Consider the following 20,681-nt stretch of genomic DNA (forward strand, 5'->3'; position numbering starts at 1 on the left):
ATGAAATGCTTAAACCTAAATATCAACATGTTTGCTTTATAGATGACAAGCATTAGCCTAGCTTTAAAAAAAGAAAACACAAAAATGAACCCTCCCAGCCCACGATATCAACCTGTGGGCAATGGTCTCTGGGCATCAGTGTGCCAATTATTTCCTACCCCAGATCCTAAGATTACAGTGACCACCACAGTAAGGTACCAACAAGAGTAGGGGTGAGGAAATTAAACAAGATTAATCCTCAGTATATAAATCCATACAAAAAGCTTGGGAGAAGAAAGAGGTAAAGCTAAGTTAAAATTTAGCAGATAAAGTCATTGACTATCTTGGAGGTGGAGAATGATTGCAGAAGTTAGACCTGTAGGGCTTAGAGTAAAATGTAGTTTTATATTTCAGGAGATGTCTATAATTCACTAGCTATTTACCACAAATTCTTCAGGAACCCAAAATCAAAATAAATGACAACCATGCTAGGTGTCTCAATCTGTAATCCTAGTGACTCAGGAGGCTGAGATCTGAGGATTGCAGTTTGAAGCCGGTCAGGACAGAAAAAAACCAAAATACTTATTTCCAACTAACCAGCAAAATGCTAGAAGTGGAGGTGTGGCTCAAGTGGTAGAGAAAAAAAGTAAGAGCTCAAAGTCCTGAAGTCAAGCCCTAGCAGTGGCACAAAAGCAAACAAAAAATGGCAACCATCTTTCATTCAGCTATGGTTATGGATTCTCATTCACTTTATTTGGAATGATGTATCCTCCATTATTAAAATGTTTATGAAAAGATTTCCATACTACTAGCCTTAATCTGGTTGCTTAATTAAGTGTAATCCCCAGGGCTCAGCCTGTACACATGATCCAATCAAATGGCTAGGGCAAAATACAAAGTAGTGTGCATTATCAAGCTAACACATGATACTACCCTAGAACTATAGCCCAAACTGAGATATATATATATATGTAATATATATAAATATATATTACATATATATATAATTAACAGTTCTTGCACTGTTAGTATATGGGTATATTACTAAAATGGGTAAAAATGGGCTGGGAAGGTGGCTCAGTGGTAGAGCACTTGCCTTGCATGCCTGAGGCCCTGGGTTCGATTCCCCAGCACCACATAAGCAAAAAGAAAAAAAGCCAGAAGTGGCGCTGTTGCTCAAGTGGTAGAGTGTTAGCCTTGAGCTGAAGAGCTGAGGGACAGCGCCCAGGCCCAGAGTTCAGGCCCCACAACCGGACCAAAAAAAAAAAAGGGGTAAAAATAAACTTACTTGTTTACCTAGCGGGGATTTTACTTATAGGGGAAAAATCTGAGTAGCATAAAATCATGCAAAATATGGGGAAATCTCTATTTTCAGGGTAGTTTAGGAATTTCCACTAAAATAGGAAACTTTAAAAGCTATATCACATAGCATAACATGCTATATTCTAAAGAAATCAGAAACATTAAATTGTGGATGCATATAATACTGGAAAAGAGAAAAAAAAGAGTCAACTATGGACATCAACCCTTGTGGTTAAAAAAAAAAGAGAGAGGTATATGATACTTAAACTTGATGAGTCAGTATGATTCATCTTGAGCTGCACAAGCTAGGAGTAAGACACACCCACAGGACATTCTCTGATGCCCACCCACATACCACAGATCTCTGCCCAGTGCAAGGACTCTGATCATACCTTTTTCAGCCTCAATAGCCTCAACTGTGGCTGTACAGAAGTGAGCAGAGGCATGCAAAATGAATGAGAGAGATGAGAAGGGTCATATTGTACAGCAGAAAAGGCAATGATCACTTAATATAACATAGTATCTCATACTACATAATCATTTACAATTTAAGACAAATAGTACCCATATTAGAGAATCCCAACTGATACCCCAAGTCCTAACACCACAGCACAGTTTACACACAGCACTATGACATCACTCAGAACGGAACGTGGAGACCTATTGTAAACACAGATATCTTAGCATCCAGGCAAATGTACTCCAGTTTTAATTAGTGATTTCAAATTCAGTATTTTGATAATGTTAAGAATTTTCCATTGTATACTGTATCATATCCATTACAATCAAAGGAAAATTCACTAGGCTAAAATTATGATAGAATTGTAGCAGAAAAGAAAATGAGGATCTTTTATTTCTAAGGGAAACAATATTCATAATCAGTTGGTTCCCTAAGATAAAAAAATTGAAGGGAAGAGCTATGGTTCTCCTGTCATTTCTAATTTTTAAGATAAAACATAAGCAACAAAAGCTGGCATGACTGCAAAAGAATTTAAAGATCCTAAACTTGGTGAATTAGTCTAAATATAGGCATTCTACATATCTGTTCTTTGGGGAGAACCAAAAATGGTCCATCCTGCTAACATAAACTTCCTCCCCCTATCCTCCAATAATAGGATCTCACAATGTTCTCCACGCTAGTCTAAAATTCCTTAAGAGATCTTCCAACCTCAGGACCTAGAGTTTCTAAGATGGCACTACAGACATGTTTCACTATGCCCAACTTGTACTGTGACAGTAAGAGTTCAAAAACCTAAATATCTATAAGCTTAAGTAAATCTAAGTTCAATTTATGATAAACTTGAATCGGTCTCAAAATTGGAGTCTGTTTTCTTAAGTAAGAAAGAAAGGGTACTGAACATCTTTTCAAACCCATCTGCCAGTCAGAGATTAAGGGATAGTTATTATTCTATAATATACATATAAATCAGATTAAAAAAGACAAATGCATTCTTGATATCACTTGTTTGGCTCATTTAAAGTACTTCAATATATTTAGTATGCATTTTATAATTAAAATTCTTTTTTAGCTCATTTCTGGGTTTAAACTATGAAAACAGCTTATTAGATTTATGACCAAGACCTGAGATTGCAGAGAACAGTATTTCCTCAAAAGATTGTCTTGCCCAAAGTAACTACCCTCAGAATATCTTAAACAATAATGCTCCATCCTTCTACAGTAAGATCCATTACAGTAATTATTCCTTAAGTGTCTTTACAGGAATAAATATGATTTAGAAATGATATACTTTATCCAAAGCAGTTATTAATTTGAAAGGACACTAATGAATCTATAGAATTAATATATAGGCCAAATTAGAAAACAGTGGTGTTCTTAATCAGGTAGAGAAGAGAATTAGGAGTCAAAAAAAATGTAGAATGAGTACTCTATTTGATGAATTAAGGAAGAGTTAATCCTCTTTAACTGTTAAAGTATACTATAAACTAGATATAGTATATGCCCAACATACATGTTACTACTGACACTGGACAACTGGAAAGTATTCATAATTTGTACAAATAGAAAAGTGGAATAACATCTCTATTTGATCAGTCCTAGAATTCCTACTCTTCAAAACACTTTTCTTGGGCTGAGAGTGTGGCTTAGTGGTTGAGTGCTTGCCTAGCATGCATGAAGTCCTGGGTTCTATTCCTCAGTACCACATAAACAGAAAAAGCCGGAAATAGGGCTGGGAAGGTGGCTCAGTGGTAGAGTGCTTGCCTAGCATGTAGGAAACCCTGGGTTCAATTCCTCAGTACCACAGACACAGAAAAAGCCAGAAATGGGACTGTGGCTCAAGTGGTAGAGCACTTGCCTTGAGCTGAAGAGCTGAGGGACAGTGCCCAGGCCCTGAGTTCAAGCCCCAGGACTGAAAAAAAGAAAGAAAGAAAGAAAGGAAGGAAGAAAGAAAGAAAGAAAGGAAGGAAGAAAGAAAGAAAAAGCCGGAAATAGTGCTGTGGCTCAAGTGGTAGAATGCTAGCCTTGAGCAAAAGAAGCTCAGGGACAGTACCCAGGCCCCGAGTTCAAGCCCCAGGACTGGCAAAAATAAACAACCCCAAAACATTTTTCTTTACAATTCAAAAATTGGAACGAAAAAAATGTTTATCACAATGTTTTAAGAGTTTGTGATTATAGAAGTGACTATATTTGAGGGCTGAGAATGTGGCTTAGTAATAGAGTGCTAGCCTAGCATGCATGAGGCCCTGGGTTCAACTCTAGAGTACTCCATAAAATAAAAATTTTAAAAAGTAACTATATGTGAAGCATTCTATAATTTGTTATATAGTAATAAATTAATATTAAAAACATATCTGAGAACTAGGAATATGGCTTAGTGGTAGAGTGCTTGCCTAGCATGCATGAAGCTCTGGGTTTGACTCCTCAGTACTACAGAAATAAAAAAAGCCAGAAGTGGGGCTGTGGCTCAAGTAGTTGAATGCTAGCCTTCAGCAAAAAAGAAGCTCAGGGACAGTGCTCAGACGCTGAGTACAAGCCCCAGAACTGGCAAAAACAAAAACAAACACACACACCCTCCCTCATCTCATTAAGAGAAGTAGAAAGCAAATTATATCAACGGTTTAAAGGTCTATTTTCCAAGCTATAAAACATGGTAACAGTTTTTAAATCATTCAATTGACTTTTAACTATATATGAAGAAGTATTTTTAGATAAAATTATATTCTCTGCTATTTCTTGATATCTCTAACTGATCTTTTCTTTTCCAAAATACAAACTGATGTACTCAAAACTGCCTATTAGGCCACACTTGAATACTTAGAATTGAAAAATGGACATTTGAAACTTAAGCATTAGGCTGGAAAGAAAAAGATCTAATAATTGCAAGATTATATCTGAAAGGCACTAGTGTACGTTCTTCTATGTGCTTTTACTTACAGGGCATCTATAAAGGACAGAACTGTATTGAAACTTGAGGCTGATCATCAGTTTCAATACAGTACTGCCTTTTAACTCTGTTCCTCAACACAACACAGGAAAATAATCAAAAGGAATCTGACATTATTGAAATACAGATGATAACATTTTCTACATAGACCTGGTGAAAGCAGTATGATAGTGCTAGCACCAAACTTAATTCCTATAGTAGGCACGGCAGCTCACATCTATAATTGTATTCAGGTGGCTGAGATCTGAAGGTCATGGTTTGAAGCCAGCCCAGGCAGAAAAGTCTATGAGACTCTTATCTCCAACAAATTACTCAAAAAAAGATGGAAGTGGTACTGTGGCTCAAGTTGTAGAGTGCTAGTCTTGAGCACAAAGAGGCTCAACGACAACCAGGCCCTGAGTTCAAGCCCCAGGACTGGCAAAAAAAAAAAAAAAAGAAAAGAAAAAGAAAAAGAAAGAAAGAAAAGAAAAAATTCTAGGAAAAATAATAACATAAAACATGAACATAAAATACAATGCCAGTAGAGTTGAAGTTTGTACAAATACTCAAGTATTAGGTGAATTAGCTTTACTGTTATCCAAATGATTGTAGGATTGAGGTCTGAGAATTAAAACATTTTCTTCTGGCAATGCCTCTCAGTTGTACACACTACTATCAGGATATTTATCTATTGAACTAAAAAATGTTGGACAATTTTTTGAAAAAAATCATACAGATGCAACTTCTATATGAGGTTGGGCTTATTATATGCTACGGAGCTAACTTCAACTGAAAGCTTAAATCATACCATAGAGAACCAACACTAACTAGTAGAATTGGGAACTATCTATCCAGTTTCCCAAATTAAACCCCTTAAACTCAACGCCTATTAACTCACTCTATGCTGCGTATAGACAGTCCCTTCAGCAAAGCTGCTGTCTTTCAAACTTTCCCTGCAGTTGAGGGTGGTTTCCAAGTTGAATAAGCTTCAGGCTGCATGTGAATTAAGAATAAATAGAAGTACTGATTTGTCAACAAAGCATGTAATTAGCAGATGCTAACTGTAATCTAAAGGCAATGGATACAATGTAAAACAATATATCCACGGATTGTTGCAATATAACTGTAGTGTATATTTATTTATGTATACCTTTCAGTTTTATTTATCTTTTCTAAACAGAATAGTATAACATTCTTTAAACTATTAAAATTATCCTTTTCTAACATTTTGTGAGTTTTCTACTGAATATTTAAGATCTTCTTAATTGCTTTAATGTACATTCATGAAATGCTTTTTAGCATATTTTTCTAATTATAATTAAAAAACAGAAGACAAGATATGCATAGAATCAAAAGCAAAATTTTTTAACTGAAAAAAAGAAACTTGGGGCTAGGGTTGTACAGTAGCACTGTGAATGCTCACTGGTTTGATTATCAACACCACGGCAAAAAAGAAAAGGAAGAAAACCAACCAAACAAAACATCTCATTTAGAATGAAAGTTCAAATCAATAATTTTAAAACATAGTTGACTATCTCAGATATGCCAATGGTGGTAGGAGACAATACAGTAACATATAAAATACAACATGTAAAGGGCAATAATTACTTTTCTAAGGAGAAAATTCTTTTTATTAAAGAGGATTTATTATAAGACTGGGAACAGTTCAACTGTGAAAGGTCAATGTAATTCAAATTTATTCAAATATTTAAATTAATTTTTTATTTAAAATTTTCTAATTATAACAAAAATAAATTGTAATCAGGACTTAAGAAAACAGATCTGTTGCTGCTTGTTTTATCAGAATAATGACCCTTAGAGGGCTGTCAAAAGTGGCATTAATTAACTTTTTCACATCACAATTTTTGCTTTCCCACAAGGGAAGAAATATAGACTATGAGTTACTGTATATAGGCTACAACATTCACACAACTTTCTTCTATTTATCTGTAATGGGCTTTCAAAAAGTTAAGCCAGTATTTACACAAATATTTATTACAAAAAGTTAGCTTTTTGAAATCTATAAAACATTCAATGAGCCAGATTACAGGAATGCTTTATGTATAATTCTTTTTATTTTCATGCAAAATAAAGGCACACTTAATAACACCCTTTGAATTTTAACTTACAGGATTTAAATTCAACCCTTATAACAATGACTTAATATCTAACGTTACATTCATATTCAGAATGCACAAAGTGCAGCAACAAATGCAGCAAACCTCAAAACAAGGTGCTACAAAGCTGCTTCTACATCAAAAGACAGACAAGTGTCTGATAGAGTAATTTAATTAAACATGTATTTACAGACATACAGCTAACCTAAAGAAAGACAGACAGATTTAAGAAAGCAGCTACATCTGCAGAGGAAGGAAACAGCATGTTACAGACAGTCAATTATACATAGAACATTTGACAAACACCACAGAAAACAAACTTTGGCATCATTTACCAGGGTACAAAACCTTGCAAAAATCTTTTGTGAATCTTAAGTGAAATTCTGGGGCTAAAGCAGGCTAACTCTAAAATTAAGTATCTGAAATATCAGTCTAATACAATTACACAAATTTAAAAAAATAAAGAAACTTGGAGTTACATTCTAATTTTAGTAAGGGGACATCCCTGATTCAGGGCTTTAAAAAGAAAAAAAGATACATTAGACAAATGAATAAATAAATATTTCAGACATTATGATATGATGATATGAGTTATTTCCATATCATTTCAGGAAAAGCTGAGGAACTGACCATGATTTTTAACTCAAGGGCTACCCATTCTATCAGCATTCCACCCTGGTCAGGTATTAATCAGATACTACCTATCATAAAGCCTCCTGCTTATGTCAGCTGCTGAGACAGGAACTAAACAGCAGAAGGAATTCTCTGCATGCATTATGTGTATTTTTAGCAAAAGAGTGAGGTGTGCCCCAGTCCATCTGAGGCACAGCAAGTTGCATAACATTATTACCACTTTGCAGGGTCTGCCGTCCTCCAGCTAACACTCCACTAGGCAACATCCCTGTGGGAGTCAGGCCCTTGAGTGTCAGCACACTTTCACTCTCCTCCCTGCAGTAGAGAGATAAAAATGAACATCAGAAGGTCTGGGGATGTAGCTTAGTGTTTGCTTAATATATATAAGGTCCTAGGTGCATTTCCCCAGAACTACTAAAAATATATATATATATATATACATATAGATATATAAAATCAAGGACTTCCAACAAATAATTTCAAAGGGATAGAACCCAGATGTAGGCCATTTAATTTACAACATTTATTGTTAATTATATATTATCCTCAATCCCAATATATATTTTTTCCATTATTCTGTTACCTCATATAGAGGGTATATATTACAATTGAGGAACATAGGTTTCTTGAAAAGTTTTATCTCATCAATGGGCATCAGAATATATGATATTTCATATGCTTTAAGGTTCAAATATTTATTATAATCAGTTTGTAAACAATTTTTTAATAAAAGACATTCATATGCATGTGTAAACATGTCTTCCTAAATTAACCTCAGGAAGGCAATTTGTGGATCGAGCAAAAAGGCACATCCTACACTGATAAGCAACCGCATTACAAACACTAGTAAGTAATACTTCCTTCTTATCCTGTTCTAGTTTTCAAGATGTAACTTTAGTCCTTTCATCATAAAAGGACAAGAAATAGCAAAAGAGAGCAACAATAATCACAAAAGTAAAACATTTTAGTTTCAGTTGCAAAGTGGCTTAGTATATGTGAGGTCCTAAGTTTGATTCCTAGCACCCAAAAATAAAAAATAAAAATGACAAATAGACAAACCAAAAAACAACCAAAAACACTCCCTAGGTTCAAAGGAACTTTTATTACCTTGTTTAGTATATAAATGTACAACTAATTTATTTTAAAAATGTGACCTGTTGCTTCTGCATAGCAAACAGGACAATGCTCATAAAGTACAAAAAGAACTAATTTTTATAAAACAAATAGTCACAATGTTCAAGAGGAAATGTACTCATTACCTCACTCATGTAACTGTAACCCTCTGTATAGCATCTTTACAATAAAAAAAACAAATAGTCACAAATACATTTATTTATTTATCTTTTTACCTGAGAACAGAGAAGACTCTTGCCATCTTGCCAATTGCTCGAATTTTGTTTCTTATGATTTCTTTCCGGGCTGCAGCTGAACCTACTTTCAATGGAATAAACAGAAAGAGAGGCTCAAGTTTAGGGAATTCACTCTTGGAATATACCATTAGTTTCTTCCACATTTACCTAAACCAATACCAAGTCCTCTGTCATCAGCTCACATGGAGGAGACTATATGAACTCACGCGAAAAAGCTTCTTCTTCACTCAATGATTAGGTCAGTACTAGTAAAATGCTAGGGTCTGATACAGATACAGATGAAAAGTAATCAACAAACCTCAATTATAGAATAATAGGAAAAACAAAACTTGAACCCAACTCACAAAACAGACAACAAAAAAACCCAGTAACAATCTTATAATATCTGTTTCCTGAGAGCCCATAGCATGCAGACTAAAAGAGAAAACTAGTTTTCTATTTAACTATTTAACATGCAAGCTGGAAATATTTCATTATACTATGAAAGTATAAGCTTCTTTGCTGTAAGTTGATCAGGAAACAATAGTGTAAAAGGCCTATTGTACAGTTCAATCACAAAGTAAGGACTAAACTAGCATCTCAACAACCATGTACATCTCAACCTCATGGACCAGTTGTTCTCTAAAACCATGCAAGTACACATAAATTTTTATATAGGTGGTAAGACATAAGCAGTAAGAAAGACTCCATGAGGGCTGGGAAGGTTCAGTGGTAGAGCGCTTGCCTTGCATGCATGAGGCCCACATAAGCAAAAAAGAAAAAAGCCAGAAGTGGCACTGTGGCTCAAGTGGTAAAGTGCTAGCCTTGAGCTGAAGAGCTGAGGGACAGTGCCCAGATCCAGAGTTCAGGCCCCATGACCGGACCCAAAAAAAAAAAAAAGACTCCATGAAAAAACTGGCTAAAGAATCATCACTACTTCATTTCTAAAGGGTTAGCTGTGCCATCACTGATGGAGAATAGACCAAAATAACTGGATCCTTGGCTAAAACAAAGGCTCATGTATTAAATCTTCCTTCCTTTGGCCTCCAGAAAGAACAATTTCAGTACTTTTATCTCATATATAGCAGCTAGAATTATTCTGGATCCAAAAGTATGGTTCCTTCCTTATAGCTGTGCTTCAATATAATGAAAACACACATATGGAAGCACTAAGGCTGAGGAGAAGATTAAGGAAAGGCTAAAGAAGTTGAGACGAAAAAAAAAAGGGTCTTAGCCTTACAGAAGTCTGAACGATCTTAAGTTTTCTAAGCTAGAACATCTCATTTAAAAGTCAAGCAGACTACAAATACAATAGTTAAAAACTAAGATGATGACTGGTCCTGACTAAATTAAGAAAACAAAAAGAAATCCAATTTCAAGGATGAAAACAATAGATATATTTTAGAGAAAAAGGCTCTATGATCATTTTTATTGTATTATAAAGGGTAATACTAGGTACAAGCAATGAAACTACATCATTTTACAAGTCCAAAATTGTATGGGTACCATGGCCCTAAATAAATATTTTAGATGCTAAAAGAATTACTAAAGAGATAAAAATCAAACAATATTAGAATTTCAAGACATTGGGGATTTTACAAAGTTCAATCTTCTAGTTTATTTAACAAAAAGAAATAGTTTATTAATACTTGTGCAAAGACACAAAGTAAGTCTTATTTTCTTACTGAATTAATCTAGACGTTTTGTTTTAAAATTGACAGACATTTTTAAATAGCTACTCCTAGAGTGAGCAGTAGGGGGTTGGGAAAGCTGGCTGTAACAAGGTATATTTATATTTTCATCCTTAATTTACGTATTTGTTAAACCAAATGACAATGTAAATCATACTGGTTTAAAATAAAGAAATTCCCAGGAATATAAACACTCTGTACAAACCAGGATATATAATCAGTCTACAAACATATCATGCATCATATTAAAAGTAACTGTCCACAATAAATTTACTTTGGGGAATAAGACAGACAATCAAACACCCCTAGTCATGCAGGGAAAAGTACAAAACATTACAAATAAGCAAAAGAATGAAATTTTAAAACGAGAGGAATGAAAAGAGGGAAAAATATTTCCATGCACAGAAAGACAGATATCTTGGAATATGACTTCTAAAAACACTTCTAAAAAATACTAACTTAGAAGTTAAAACTAAATTTGTACAAGGCCCAAAAGGACCCTGCATAAACTTCGTTCAACAAATATGCTAACTTATATGGACATGAGAATAATTTATGAAGTCATATTTCAAAACAATGTTACTCTGTCTGGTCTGTACCTTTTTTATTGCCATATATGAGCCGTTCTTCAGATGGAGAGTCCAGAAAAAAGGAAGTGAATGATGGAGAAAAGGTGGTTGAGACAAATAAAAAGATAGAGATTTAACTTGGCAGTGGTAATGAAGAATGAATGTAGAAAGAAAGGAAGAAAAATGAAGGCCCTTATATTTGAAAATCTGAAAAAAAATGTAGCACTGTAGAATCTGGTGAATAAAAGAGGAATGCCTCTAGGTAGAGCTCTAAAGTAAAGGTTTCTTAAAAGATGTATGTTCAGAAAGAAATTATGGATGAATGATTATAATTTTGGTGAAAATAGACATAATTAGGAACAGAAAAAAACACGTGAAAACACATAAGACTGCTAAGACTGCTAACAACAACCACACAATTTATAATCATACCCCTAAGGAAATGTGTCACCCATAGAAGTATGTTAAGTGAAAGGAAATGATACAAACTCATGTGGTTCTTCAAGGACACTAACATCTGCAAAATCTGTAGTATATACAGAGAAATTTAGGTAACTATAATTTATAAACTATCTCAGTGGAAAAAAATTTCTTCCACTTCCAATCAAGGAAAAGAGCCTCCCATACTCCATAAAACAAGACATGATTCCTTGAATCTTAATTGAATAATTTTTTATTATAGTTAGGGGTAACAATGAGTTTTTTGTTCCTAATCCAATCTGGGAATTTCAGGGACATCATTTTATTTTTATTTTTTGTTGTCGTGGGACTTGAACTCAGGGCCTGGGTGCACAGCCACAGGTGCCTGGCTGGGAACATCGTTTTTGAAAAAAAAAAATAGCAACAGATTGTTTCAAAGTAATAGTTTTAACATTAAGCAACATGGATGCTTTCATTTCAACTTTCCATATATTCCATTCTAATGCTAAAAAATAATTCTATTATACAAAATGTAAAGTTTAGTAACACTATATGTTATTTTCTTTACCAAACTGAAGATAAAAAATATCAAATATTGCGGGGTGCCGGTGGCTCACGCCTGTAATCCTAGCTACTCAGGAGGCTGAGATCTGAAGATTGCAGTTCAAAGCTAGCCCAGGCAGGAAAGTTCATGAGACTCTTCTCTCCAATAAATCACTAAAAAACTGGAAGTGGTGCTGTGGCTCAAATGGCAGAGTGCTCGCCCTGAGCTGAAGAGCACAAGGACAGCACCCAAGCCCAGAGTTCAAGTCCCACGACCAAACAAAAAAAAAATCAAATAGGGCTGGGAAGGTGGCTCAGTGGTAAAGTGCTTGCCTTGCATGCATGAGGCCTTGGGTTCGATTCCTCAGCACAACATAAGCAGAAAAAGCCAGAAGTGGTGCTATGGCTGAAGTGGTAGAGCGCTAGCCTTGAGCTGAAGAGCTGAGGGACAGTGCCCAGGCCCACAGTTCAGGCTCCACAACCCACCTCCCCCCCAAAAAAATATATAGCAACCCCCCCCAAACAACCGAACAGTATGCATTCTAATTTTATAGAAATCAGTGTTCAAAAATTGTTATGATCAAATAATACCTCCAAAAGGGATATTACATGCATTTAATATCAATATTTATGCAAACTTGTCTTTTAAAAATTACCCCAAACAAGGCTGGGAAGGTGGCTCAGTGGTAAAGTGCTTGCCTTGCATACATGAGGCCCTGGGTTCCATTCCTCAGCACCACATAAACAGACAAAATCAGAAGTGGTATTGTGGCTTAAGTGGTAGAGCGCTAGCCTTGAGCTGAAGATCTGAGGGACAGTGCCCAAGCCCAGAGTTCAGGCCCCACAACCGACCAAAAAAAAAAAATTACCCCATGCATACACTAAACCCCAGTATACAGATCATCATTTAAGAATAGAGTCTTAATTACTTCAGCTAATCTCAGACTTGAATCTACAAAAACTATTCCTTTCTACTGAGAAATCTCAAATACTACTCTCTCACTTTTTCTCCACAGAAAATCTAAACCCTTTATTTTGCACTCATTAAACCCTGTTCTAACTAACATCAAATTTCTTCCAAACTTGGCCCACAGTCTATAGCTGTTCAGGAAAAGAAGAGAGGACATGATGAAAGAAACAGAGGAAAGGACAGAATAAAGGGATGAAATAGGGGAGTATGGATGAAGGAAAGTTCTGGTAAGTTCTTCTCTATCCCATCCTAAGAATTTGTATCTACCTTAACGTCCTTTACTTTTTCTCTATAACCTCAATGCTCTTTCTCAAGTCCTCCATACAAATTCTCAGACTCATATTCTTAAAACCTTTTTAAGGATCCTTCCTCTTACTCCTTGATAGTACAAATGAGGAGTAACTGTACCTTACATGGTGACAGTGAGGATATCTGACTTCTAGTATTCAAACTTGGAATTCAGTGTATTTTCCCATAGAAACGTTGTTATAAATGGTGAATCTTTCTTAAGTGTAAGAAAGAAAATTTTATTGCCTTTATTCCCTTAATTTATGAAGTTAAGATTTTCCAGGATTGCATAGCTATTGAGTAATACTAACAAGACACAAATTAAGACTATTTTCTTTTCATTAACTTATATTGCCTCTTTAGTGATATTCATTTCTGGATTGCAAGAATGATATAATAAATGATTTAGCATACTGATAAGAAAAATATTAAAATAAAACCATCTTATTAGAGGATATACAAAACTCTAATACTTCCAAGTTATATACAAGCAATAAACTGTGAATTCTATTTCTTTTTTTAAAGGATATAATAAAAGTTTATATGTATCCCTAAAGAGTCTCAAAAATGGGGCTGGGAAGGTGGCTCAGTGGTAGAGTGCTTGCCTTGTATGCATGAGGCCCTGGGTTCGATTCCTCAGCACCACATAAGCAAAAAAGAAAAAGGAAGTGGCGCTGTGGCTCAAGTGGTAGAGTGCTAGCCTTGAGCTGAAGAACTGAGGGACAGTGCCCAGGCCCAGAGTTCAGGCCCCACGACTGGACTCCCCCCAAAAAAAGAGTCTCAAAAATATATCTATCTTCATATAACTCACAGGTTCCTAGAGTCAAATAATTATCCTTAATTAGGAAACTTTTTTTTTTTTGGTTATAGGAAAAGAACTGAAGCATTACCTATTACCACTCTGATTAAATATGTTAGTGGCAATACTAAGTTTTAAAGAATAAAAAAGAAAAAATACAGAAAATACCAGTAACTGCCTTTTCCAAATGACATTTTAGGGCTGGGAAAGTGGCTCAGTGGTAGAGCGCTTGCCTTGTATGCATGAGGCCCTAGGTTCAATTCCTCAGCACCACATAAGCAAAAAGAAAAAAAGCCGGAAGTGGCGCTGCGGCTCAAGTGATAGAACGCTAGCCTTGAGCTGAAGAGCTGAGGGATAGGGCCCAGGCCCAGAGTTCAGGTCCCACAACCGGACCCAAAAAAACAAAACAAAACAAAAAAAGCAAATGACATTTTAAAAAGTTAAGGAAAACAGGGCTAGGTGGCATGGTTCAAGTGGTAAAGCACCTGCCTAGGATGGAGTTCAAGCACTAGCACCACCAAAATAAAAAGTAAAAACAAAAGTTTTGAAAAACATTAAAAATTACTCCATGAAATAATTTTAACGACTTAAGTTTTTGGATATAAGATTAACCTACATACATATACAATGTATTTATATATATGATAATATATCAATTGTATATCACATATATTAGGTCTATTTCCAGTATATACAAATATGCAAGATATATTTCTTTATATTCTTTATATAACTGGATGTTGGTGGCTTATGCCTATAATCTTAGCTATGTAGGAGGTTGCAATTGGAAGGATTGCAGCTAGCCCAGGCAAAAAAGTTCAAGAGACTCTCAATCAATACCTGGATACAGTGATGCTTGCCTATCATCCCAAGCTATGTGGGAGGCTGAGAGTGGAAGGATTGTGGTAACAGGCCAGCCCAGGCAGAAAGTCTGTGAGATTCTGTCTCCACAGAACGGAAGCTGAACACAGTGGTATGGAAGCACAAAGTAGGTAGACTGAGGCTCAGACTGGCAGCAAGTGAGACTCTCTCAAAAGTAAAAATAACCAGTAAAAAGCAGGGCTAAAGGCATGGCTCAGTGATATTACATCAGCCTAGCAAGAGTAAGGCCCTAAGTTCAAAATACCAAGAGAAAAGAAAAGAAGAGGGGAGGGGAGAGGAAGGGAAGGATGGAGGAAGAAAGGAAGAAAGAAAGAAAGGAAGAAAGGAAGAAAGAAAGAAAGAAAGAAAGGAGAAAGAAATCAGTTGAAATAGTAATAGGAATATAAAATTGAATAGAATATTGAAATATTAATTTAACTTGATAATAACAGATTTTTTTTCAAAATCAAAACCCTGAATCCTAAATAGAATAATTGCAACAATAATTTATAGTAAATGAATTGAAGTAGGGACAGGGAAACTTTTTCCTACCAAGGGCCATTTGGATATTTATAATGCCATTTGTGAGCCATACAAAATTATCAATACAGGCAGCTATGGAGAAGTATAGATGTCTACTGCATCATATACCAAATGCTTTTTCAGGCCTCAACAAGGATACTGAACATTACTAGAGCAAGAAATCTTTGATTTGAAAAGCTAAATATTTAATTTCTTAAATTTAGACACAGAATTAACAATACTAATTGAAATGCTTACTAGGTATTTTACAGATGTGATAAATTACAAAATTACCCAAAAATATTATTTTACTTATCACTATCTCAATTATTATTTTCCTTAATACTTACAACATTACAAAACAGGTATTATTACCCTCAATTTTAAGATAAGGGAAACTGAGTCCTGAAAGGTAATTTGTCTGAAGCTACAGAATCATCAGAATTAGATTAGAATTAGAATCCAAGCTTACACTTATTCTTTACCCCCATCATGACCCCCAAAATATAGCACTATAACTAGGAAAAGAAAATAAATCTACTTAAGTCTACATTTGATAAAATACTTAAAATAAAAAACATCCACACAAACATGGAGAGAATAAAAAGAAATATCACCCATCAAATCTTATTAGTCAAACCAAAAATCAATCGATATAAATGTACTATGTCAGTTATTCACAAAGTTTAAGAGTAAATGTACAGTTCTACATGTTAACAGAGGTAATAAAAACTTCCTGTACATAGTTACTCTGTACTTTCAACAAATGGGTTTACATATGTTTAAAAAAAAATGAAACTTGTAAATGTAGCATTGGTACTCACTAGACAGCATGTTGAAAATAAACTATATGCCAGGCACCAGTGGCTCATGCCTGTAATCCTAGCAACTCAGGAGGCTGAAATCTGAGGATTGCAGTTCAAAGCCAGCCAGAGCAAGAAAGTTCCCATGAGACTCTTATCTCTAATTAATCACTCAAAAAAACAGAAGTGGTGCTGTGGCTCAAGTGGTAGAGCCCTAGCATTAAAGCAGAGAGTGGCTCAGGTACAGCATCCAGGCCGTGAGGTTCAAGCTCCACAACCAACAACCAAAAAAAAAGAAAAAGAAAAAAAAGAGAAAGAAAGAAAAGAAAGAAGGAGAAGGAGAAGAGGAGGAGGAGGAGGAGGAAGAGGAGGAGGAGGAAGAGAAAGAGAAAAAAAAATGAACTATATAACCTGTGGGTGGGGATGGGAGGGAAAACCTGGGAGAGAGCAAGGGAAGGTGGTGACACTGTCCAAGAAGAAATATATTTATTAACTGATTTATGTAACTGTAATCCCTCAGTATATCGCCTTTATAACAATAAAACATTTTTAAAAATCAAACTTCTTAGGTGAAGAAATATCTACAATTTTTAGTCTATTAGTGAATTCATTAAAATGGATAGTTTACATAATTGGAAAAACAGTCATTTTCTTCTTAGCATTGTTACAAATCAAAGAAATGTAACTTTAATCAACTCTAATTACTATATAGCCACCAAGCAAAGGAAGTAAATATAATCAAAATTCAATGTGGTGGGACTGTAAAGAAATATATGGATTCATTGCTGGAGGTACTTCCTATTTGTCCCAATTCTTCTAAAATACAATTTGGTAGTTCACAATTAAAATAATTAAGCTAAGGGCTGGGAAGGTGACTCAGTGGTAGAATGTTTGCCTTATATGCATGAAGCCCTGGGTTTGATTCCTCAGCACCACATAAGAAAAAAGAAAAAAGCTGGAAGTGGCGCTGTGGCTCAAGTGGTAGAGCGCTAGCCTTGTGCTGAAGAGCAGGGACAGCACTCAGGCCCAGAGTTCAGGCCCCACGACCAACAAAAAAAATAAATACATGAAATAATGAAGCTAAAATCACACACACACTTTTTGGTCAGTCACGGGGCTTGAAAACACACACACACACACACACACACACACACACACCACACACACACACTCTCTCTCTCTCTCTCTCTCTCTCTTTTGGTCAGTCACAGGGCTTGAACTCAGGGCCTAGGCGCTGTCCCTGAGTGCTTTCATTCAGAGCTAGCATTCAGCCATAGCACCACTTTGGGGTTTCTGGTGGTTTATTGGAGATAAGAATCTGAGATTCTTATCTCCAGGGGGCTTTGAACTGCATTCCTCAGCTCTCAGCCTCCTGAGTAGGGAGGCTTACAGACTTAGCCACTAGTGCTCCGCTATCCTTCAAATTCTTTTTTTTACCCCAGTCAGTCCTGGGGGCTTGAACTCTGGGCCTGGGTGCTGTCCCTGAGCCCTTCAGCTTTATCACTTTGAGCCACAGCACCACTTCCAGTTTTCTGGTGGTTAATTGGAGATAAGAAACTCATGGACTTTCCTGCCTGAGCTGGCTTTGAACTGTGATCTTCAGATCTCAGCCTCCTGAGTAGCTAGAATTACAGGTGTGAACTACTAGCACCCAGCTTTCTTTCATGTTCTTTAAGTCTATAATTCTAAGAAATTTATTTCAAGAAGAAAACAAAAGTTATTGTACAAACGTTTAGTGCATTCTAATTTATAATAACAATAATTTATTATTATTCTTTTTTTTTTTTTGAGTCCGGTCTTGGGGCCTGATCTTTGGGCCTGGGTGCTGTCCCTCAGCTCTTCAGCTGAAGGCTAGTGCTCTACCACTTGAGCCACTTCTGGCTTTTTCTGCTTATGTGGTGCTGAGGAATCGAATCCATGGCCTCATGCATGCAAGGCAAGTGCTCTACCATTGAGCCACCTTCCCAGCCCTTATAATAACAATAATTTAAAATAATGTAATTGCTAAGCAAAGTAAGATTAAGAATGAATATTACAATATACTTAGAAATGTATTACTATCAAGGTGTGGTAGTGTGCGTGTCATCCTAGCTACTTGAGAGGCCAAAGCAGGAGAAAGTTTAAACCCAGGATCTTGAGGTCATCCTGGGCAATATAGAGATCTTGTCTCAAACAAACAGACAAAAAAGCATGAGAGAAGTCCTACATTTGGTCTCCATTACCAGCAAGAATAAGTTGGATATGGTGAACATGCTTGTAATCCCAGTACTTGGAAAGTACTGGATGAATTCAAGGGAAGATAGCAAGACCTCGTTGCAAAGAGAAAAAAATAGAAATGTAAAGAAACAGCTATTAAATCTTAAATATGAATACCATATTTAACACATGAAAACATTTAAATACTAACTACAACTATAAAAAGTTTACTAGAACAAAGCTATGAGAATATGGAAAGAAATAAAGTTTTCAACTCTTTTTTTTTTTTTTTGATGCCTCAGGCTCTCACTCATGGCTGGCACTCTACCACTTGAGCCCTATCTCTGAGCCAGGTTTTTTGCTGGTCAACTGGAGATGAAGTGTTCCAATTTAATTTCTACCTATGCTGGCTTCCAAATTTATCCTCAAGATCTCAACCTTTCTGAATAGCTAGGATTATAGAATGATCCATCAGTACTCAGCACTCAAGTTTTAAATAACTAAACTAAAAAGTTTTAAATAAAAAATTTAAAACATAAAAAGGAATTTTATGTCTATGGTATTCCTGTATACCATAATATTAATTATGTACATAAACTTCTTGGCTTATATAATAAGCACCACATATAACTTCGTTTCTATGGAAAATATACTTTCAGAATCTCTAGCAAATAGTTCTTTAGAATATAATCACACTAAATTGAGAACAACTTACTTTCATATTTACAAGAAAATGAAAGCAACACTGGGAGTTCAAGAATGTTTGATGCGCTAAGAATACTGTATTAAATGCTCTCTTCAAAAAGCAGTGTCCAAATTCATGAAGAACCACATTTTTTAAAGATCTTTCAGCTTTCTTTTCTTTCTTCTGAATTTCTCCTTTCCCAAAACTCATCTTCTTTCCCATACCACTATAAAAATACCTGGAATTATTTAAAATACTACACAATATTTGAAAAGTGTGTCACTTATCAAATATCCTAGCTATCTGAAAGCGATGAGTATTGTTTTTTTGCAAAATAGTATATATTTAGGCTGTGTGGTTAGAAACATTTCACAATTTAAAAAAAATAGTAAGATGAGTAATCATACCATCAAACTGGTCTTCACCTTCAGTCATTAGTTCATCATCAGAGCAAATACTCAGAACATTCACCAACATTTCTGTCACTATTCAAAAAGAAAAAGAACTAACATGTTAGCTTCACATATGCAACAGTCTATTTTTATGCATACCAATGATTCATACAAATAGTCAAATGATTGTTACCCCAAAATAAATACATCTGATAGCTAGCAGGAAGGACAGAATTAAAAGTTTAAAGACTTTCAAAATAAAATAATTCAATGGATAACAAGTGTGAGAGAAAGGGATTCTTTTTTTTTTTTTTGCCAGTCGTAGAGCTTGAACTCAGGAGCTGGGCACTGTCATTGAGTCTCTCTGTGCTCAAGGCTAGCGCTCTACCAGTTGAGCCTCAGTGCATTCCAGCTTTTTTTCTACTTCTATGGTACTGAGGAATGGAACCCAGGGCTTCCTGAATGCTAGCCAAGCACTCTATGGCTAAGCCACATTCCCAGCCAAGAAAGGGATTCTTAAATGAAGTAAAATTTCAAGTCTCTCAGAAAAAAATCAAACTCTAGAGGTTAAGAACAGAAAAATAATTTATCTGAATATTCATGTTTTAGATCTTCATTCATGAATACGGCATTAAAGAATAAGAAAATAATCATTAAATAGTTCATACATTAAAAAAAAACAGTCCCAGGAACTCAGTCTTTTAAAACTGACTCCAGTAATTTCCTTAAAACTGAAATTTAAATATTACTCATGACTATTTAACAAGCTGAACCCATGACTCTTACATCTAATCTTCCTTTTCCTTTTTCCTTGGTTTTCCAGATTCTACTCTACTGGTTTTCCCACCCTTTAGAACTCTCCCTCCTTAAATGTTTTTAAGATTTTCTCTATAGTCTTATTCTTTTCATGTGTTCAATTTTTCATGTCAAGTTTGGTCATTATTATAGTTATAGTATCAAGTATTGTTTCTGGAGATGAGTCACAAATTTAGACTCTGCATTTATTTACTGGTTTTACTGCCAACTGTTTTAAAACTCTAATGTAAGTTGTCTGTATTCCCTGCTAGAATTAAAACTTCCAGCCTGGTGGGGCAGCTCATACTTATAAGCCTAGTTACTCAGGAAGCTGAGATTTGAGAATGGTGGTTCAAAGCCAGATCCAGTAGGAATCAAGTGGGA

The 20,681-nt window shown here is 35.4% G+C and overlaps 1 protein-coding gene across 1 annotated transcript in view; it reads right to left on the bottom strand.

The window, feature by feature from the left end:
- The window catches only part of Ppp3cb (protein phosphatase 3, catalytic subunit, beta isozyme), a 42,067-nt gene that overhangs the window by 1,782 nt on the left and 19,604 nt on the right, over window positions 1–20,681 (bottom strand). The window contains exons 8-10 of the mRNA XM_013025627.1: window positions 19,518–19,595; window positions 8,764–8,848; window positions 7,632–7,729 (exon numbers count right to left, since the gene is read on the bottom strand). Coding sequence (XP_012881081.1) covers window positions 7,632–7,729; window positions 8,764–8,848; window positions 19,518–19,595 — 261 coding nt within the window. The remainder of the gene's footprint in view (window positions 1–7,631; window positions 7,730–8,763; window positions 8,849–19,517; window positions 19,596–20,681) is intronic.

The sequence above is a fragment of the Dipodomys ordii genome, unplaced genomic scaffold (genome assembly GCF_000151885.1).
Source record: "Dipodomys ordii isolate 6190 unplaced genomic scaffold, Dord_2.0 Scaffold86, whole genome shotgun sequence".
Classification (NCBI taxonomy): Eukaryota; Metazoa; Chordata; class Mammalia; order Rodentia; family Heteromyidae; genus Dipodomys; species Dipodomys ordii.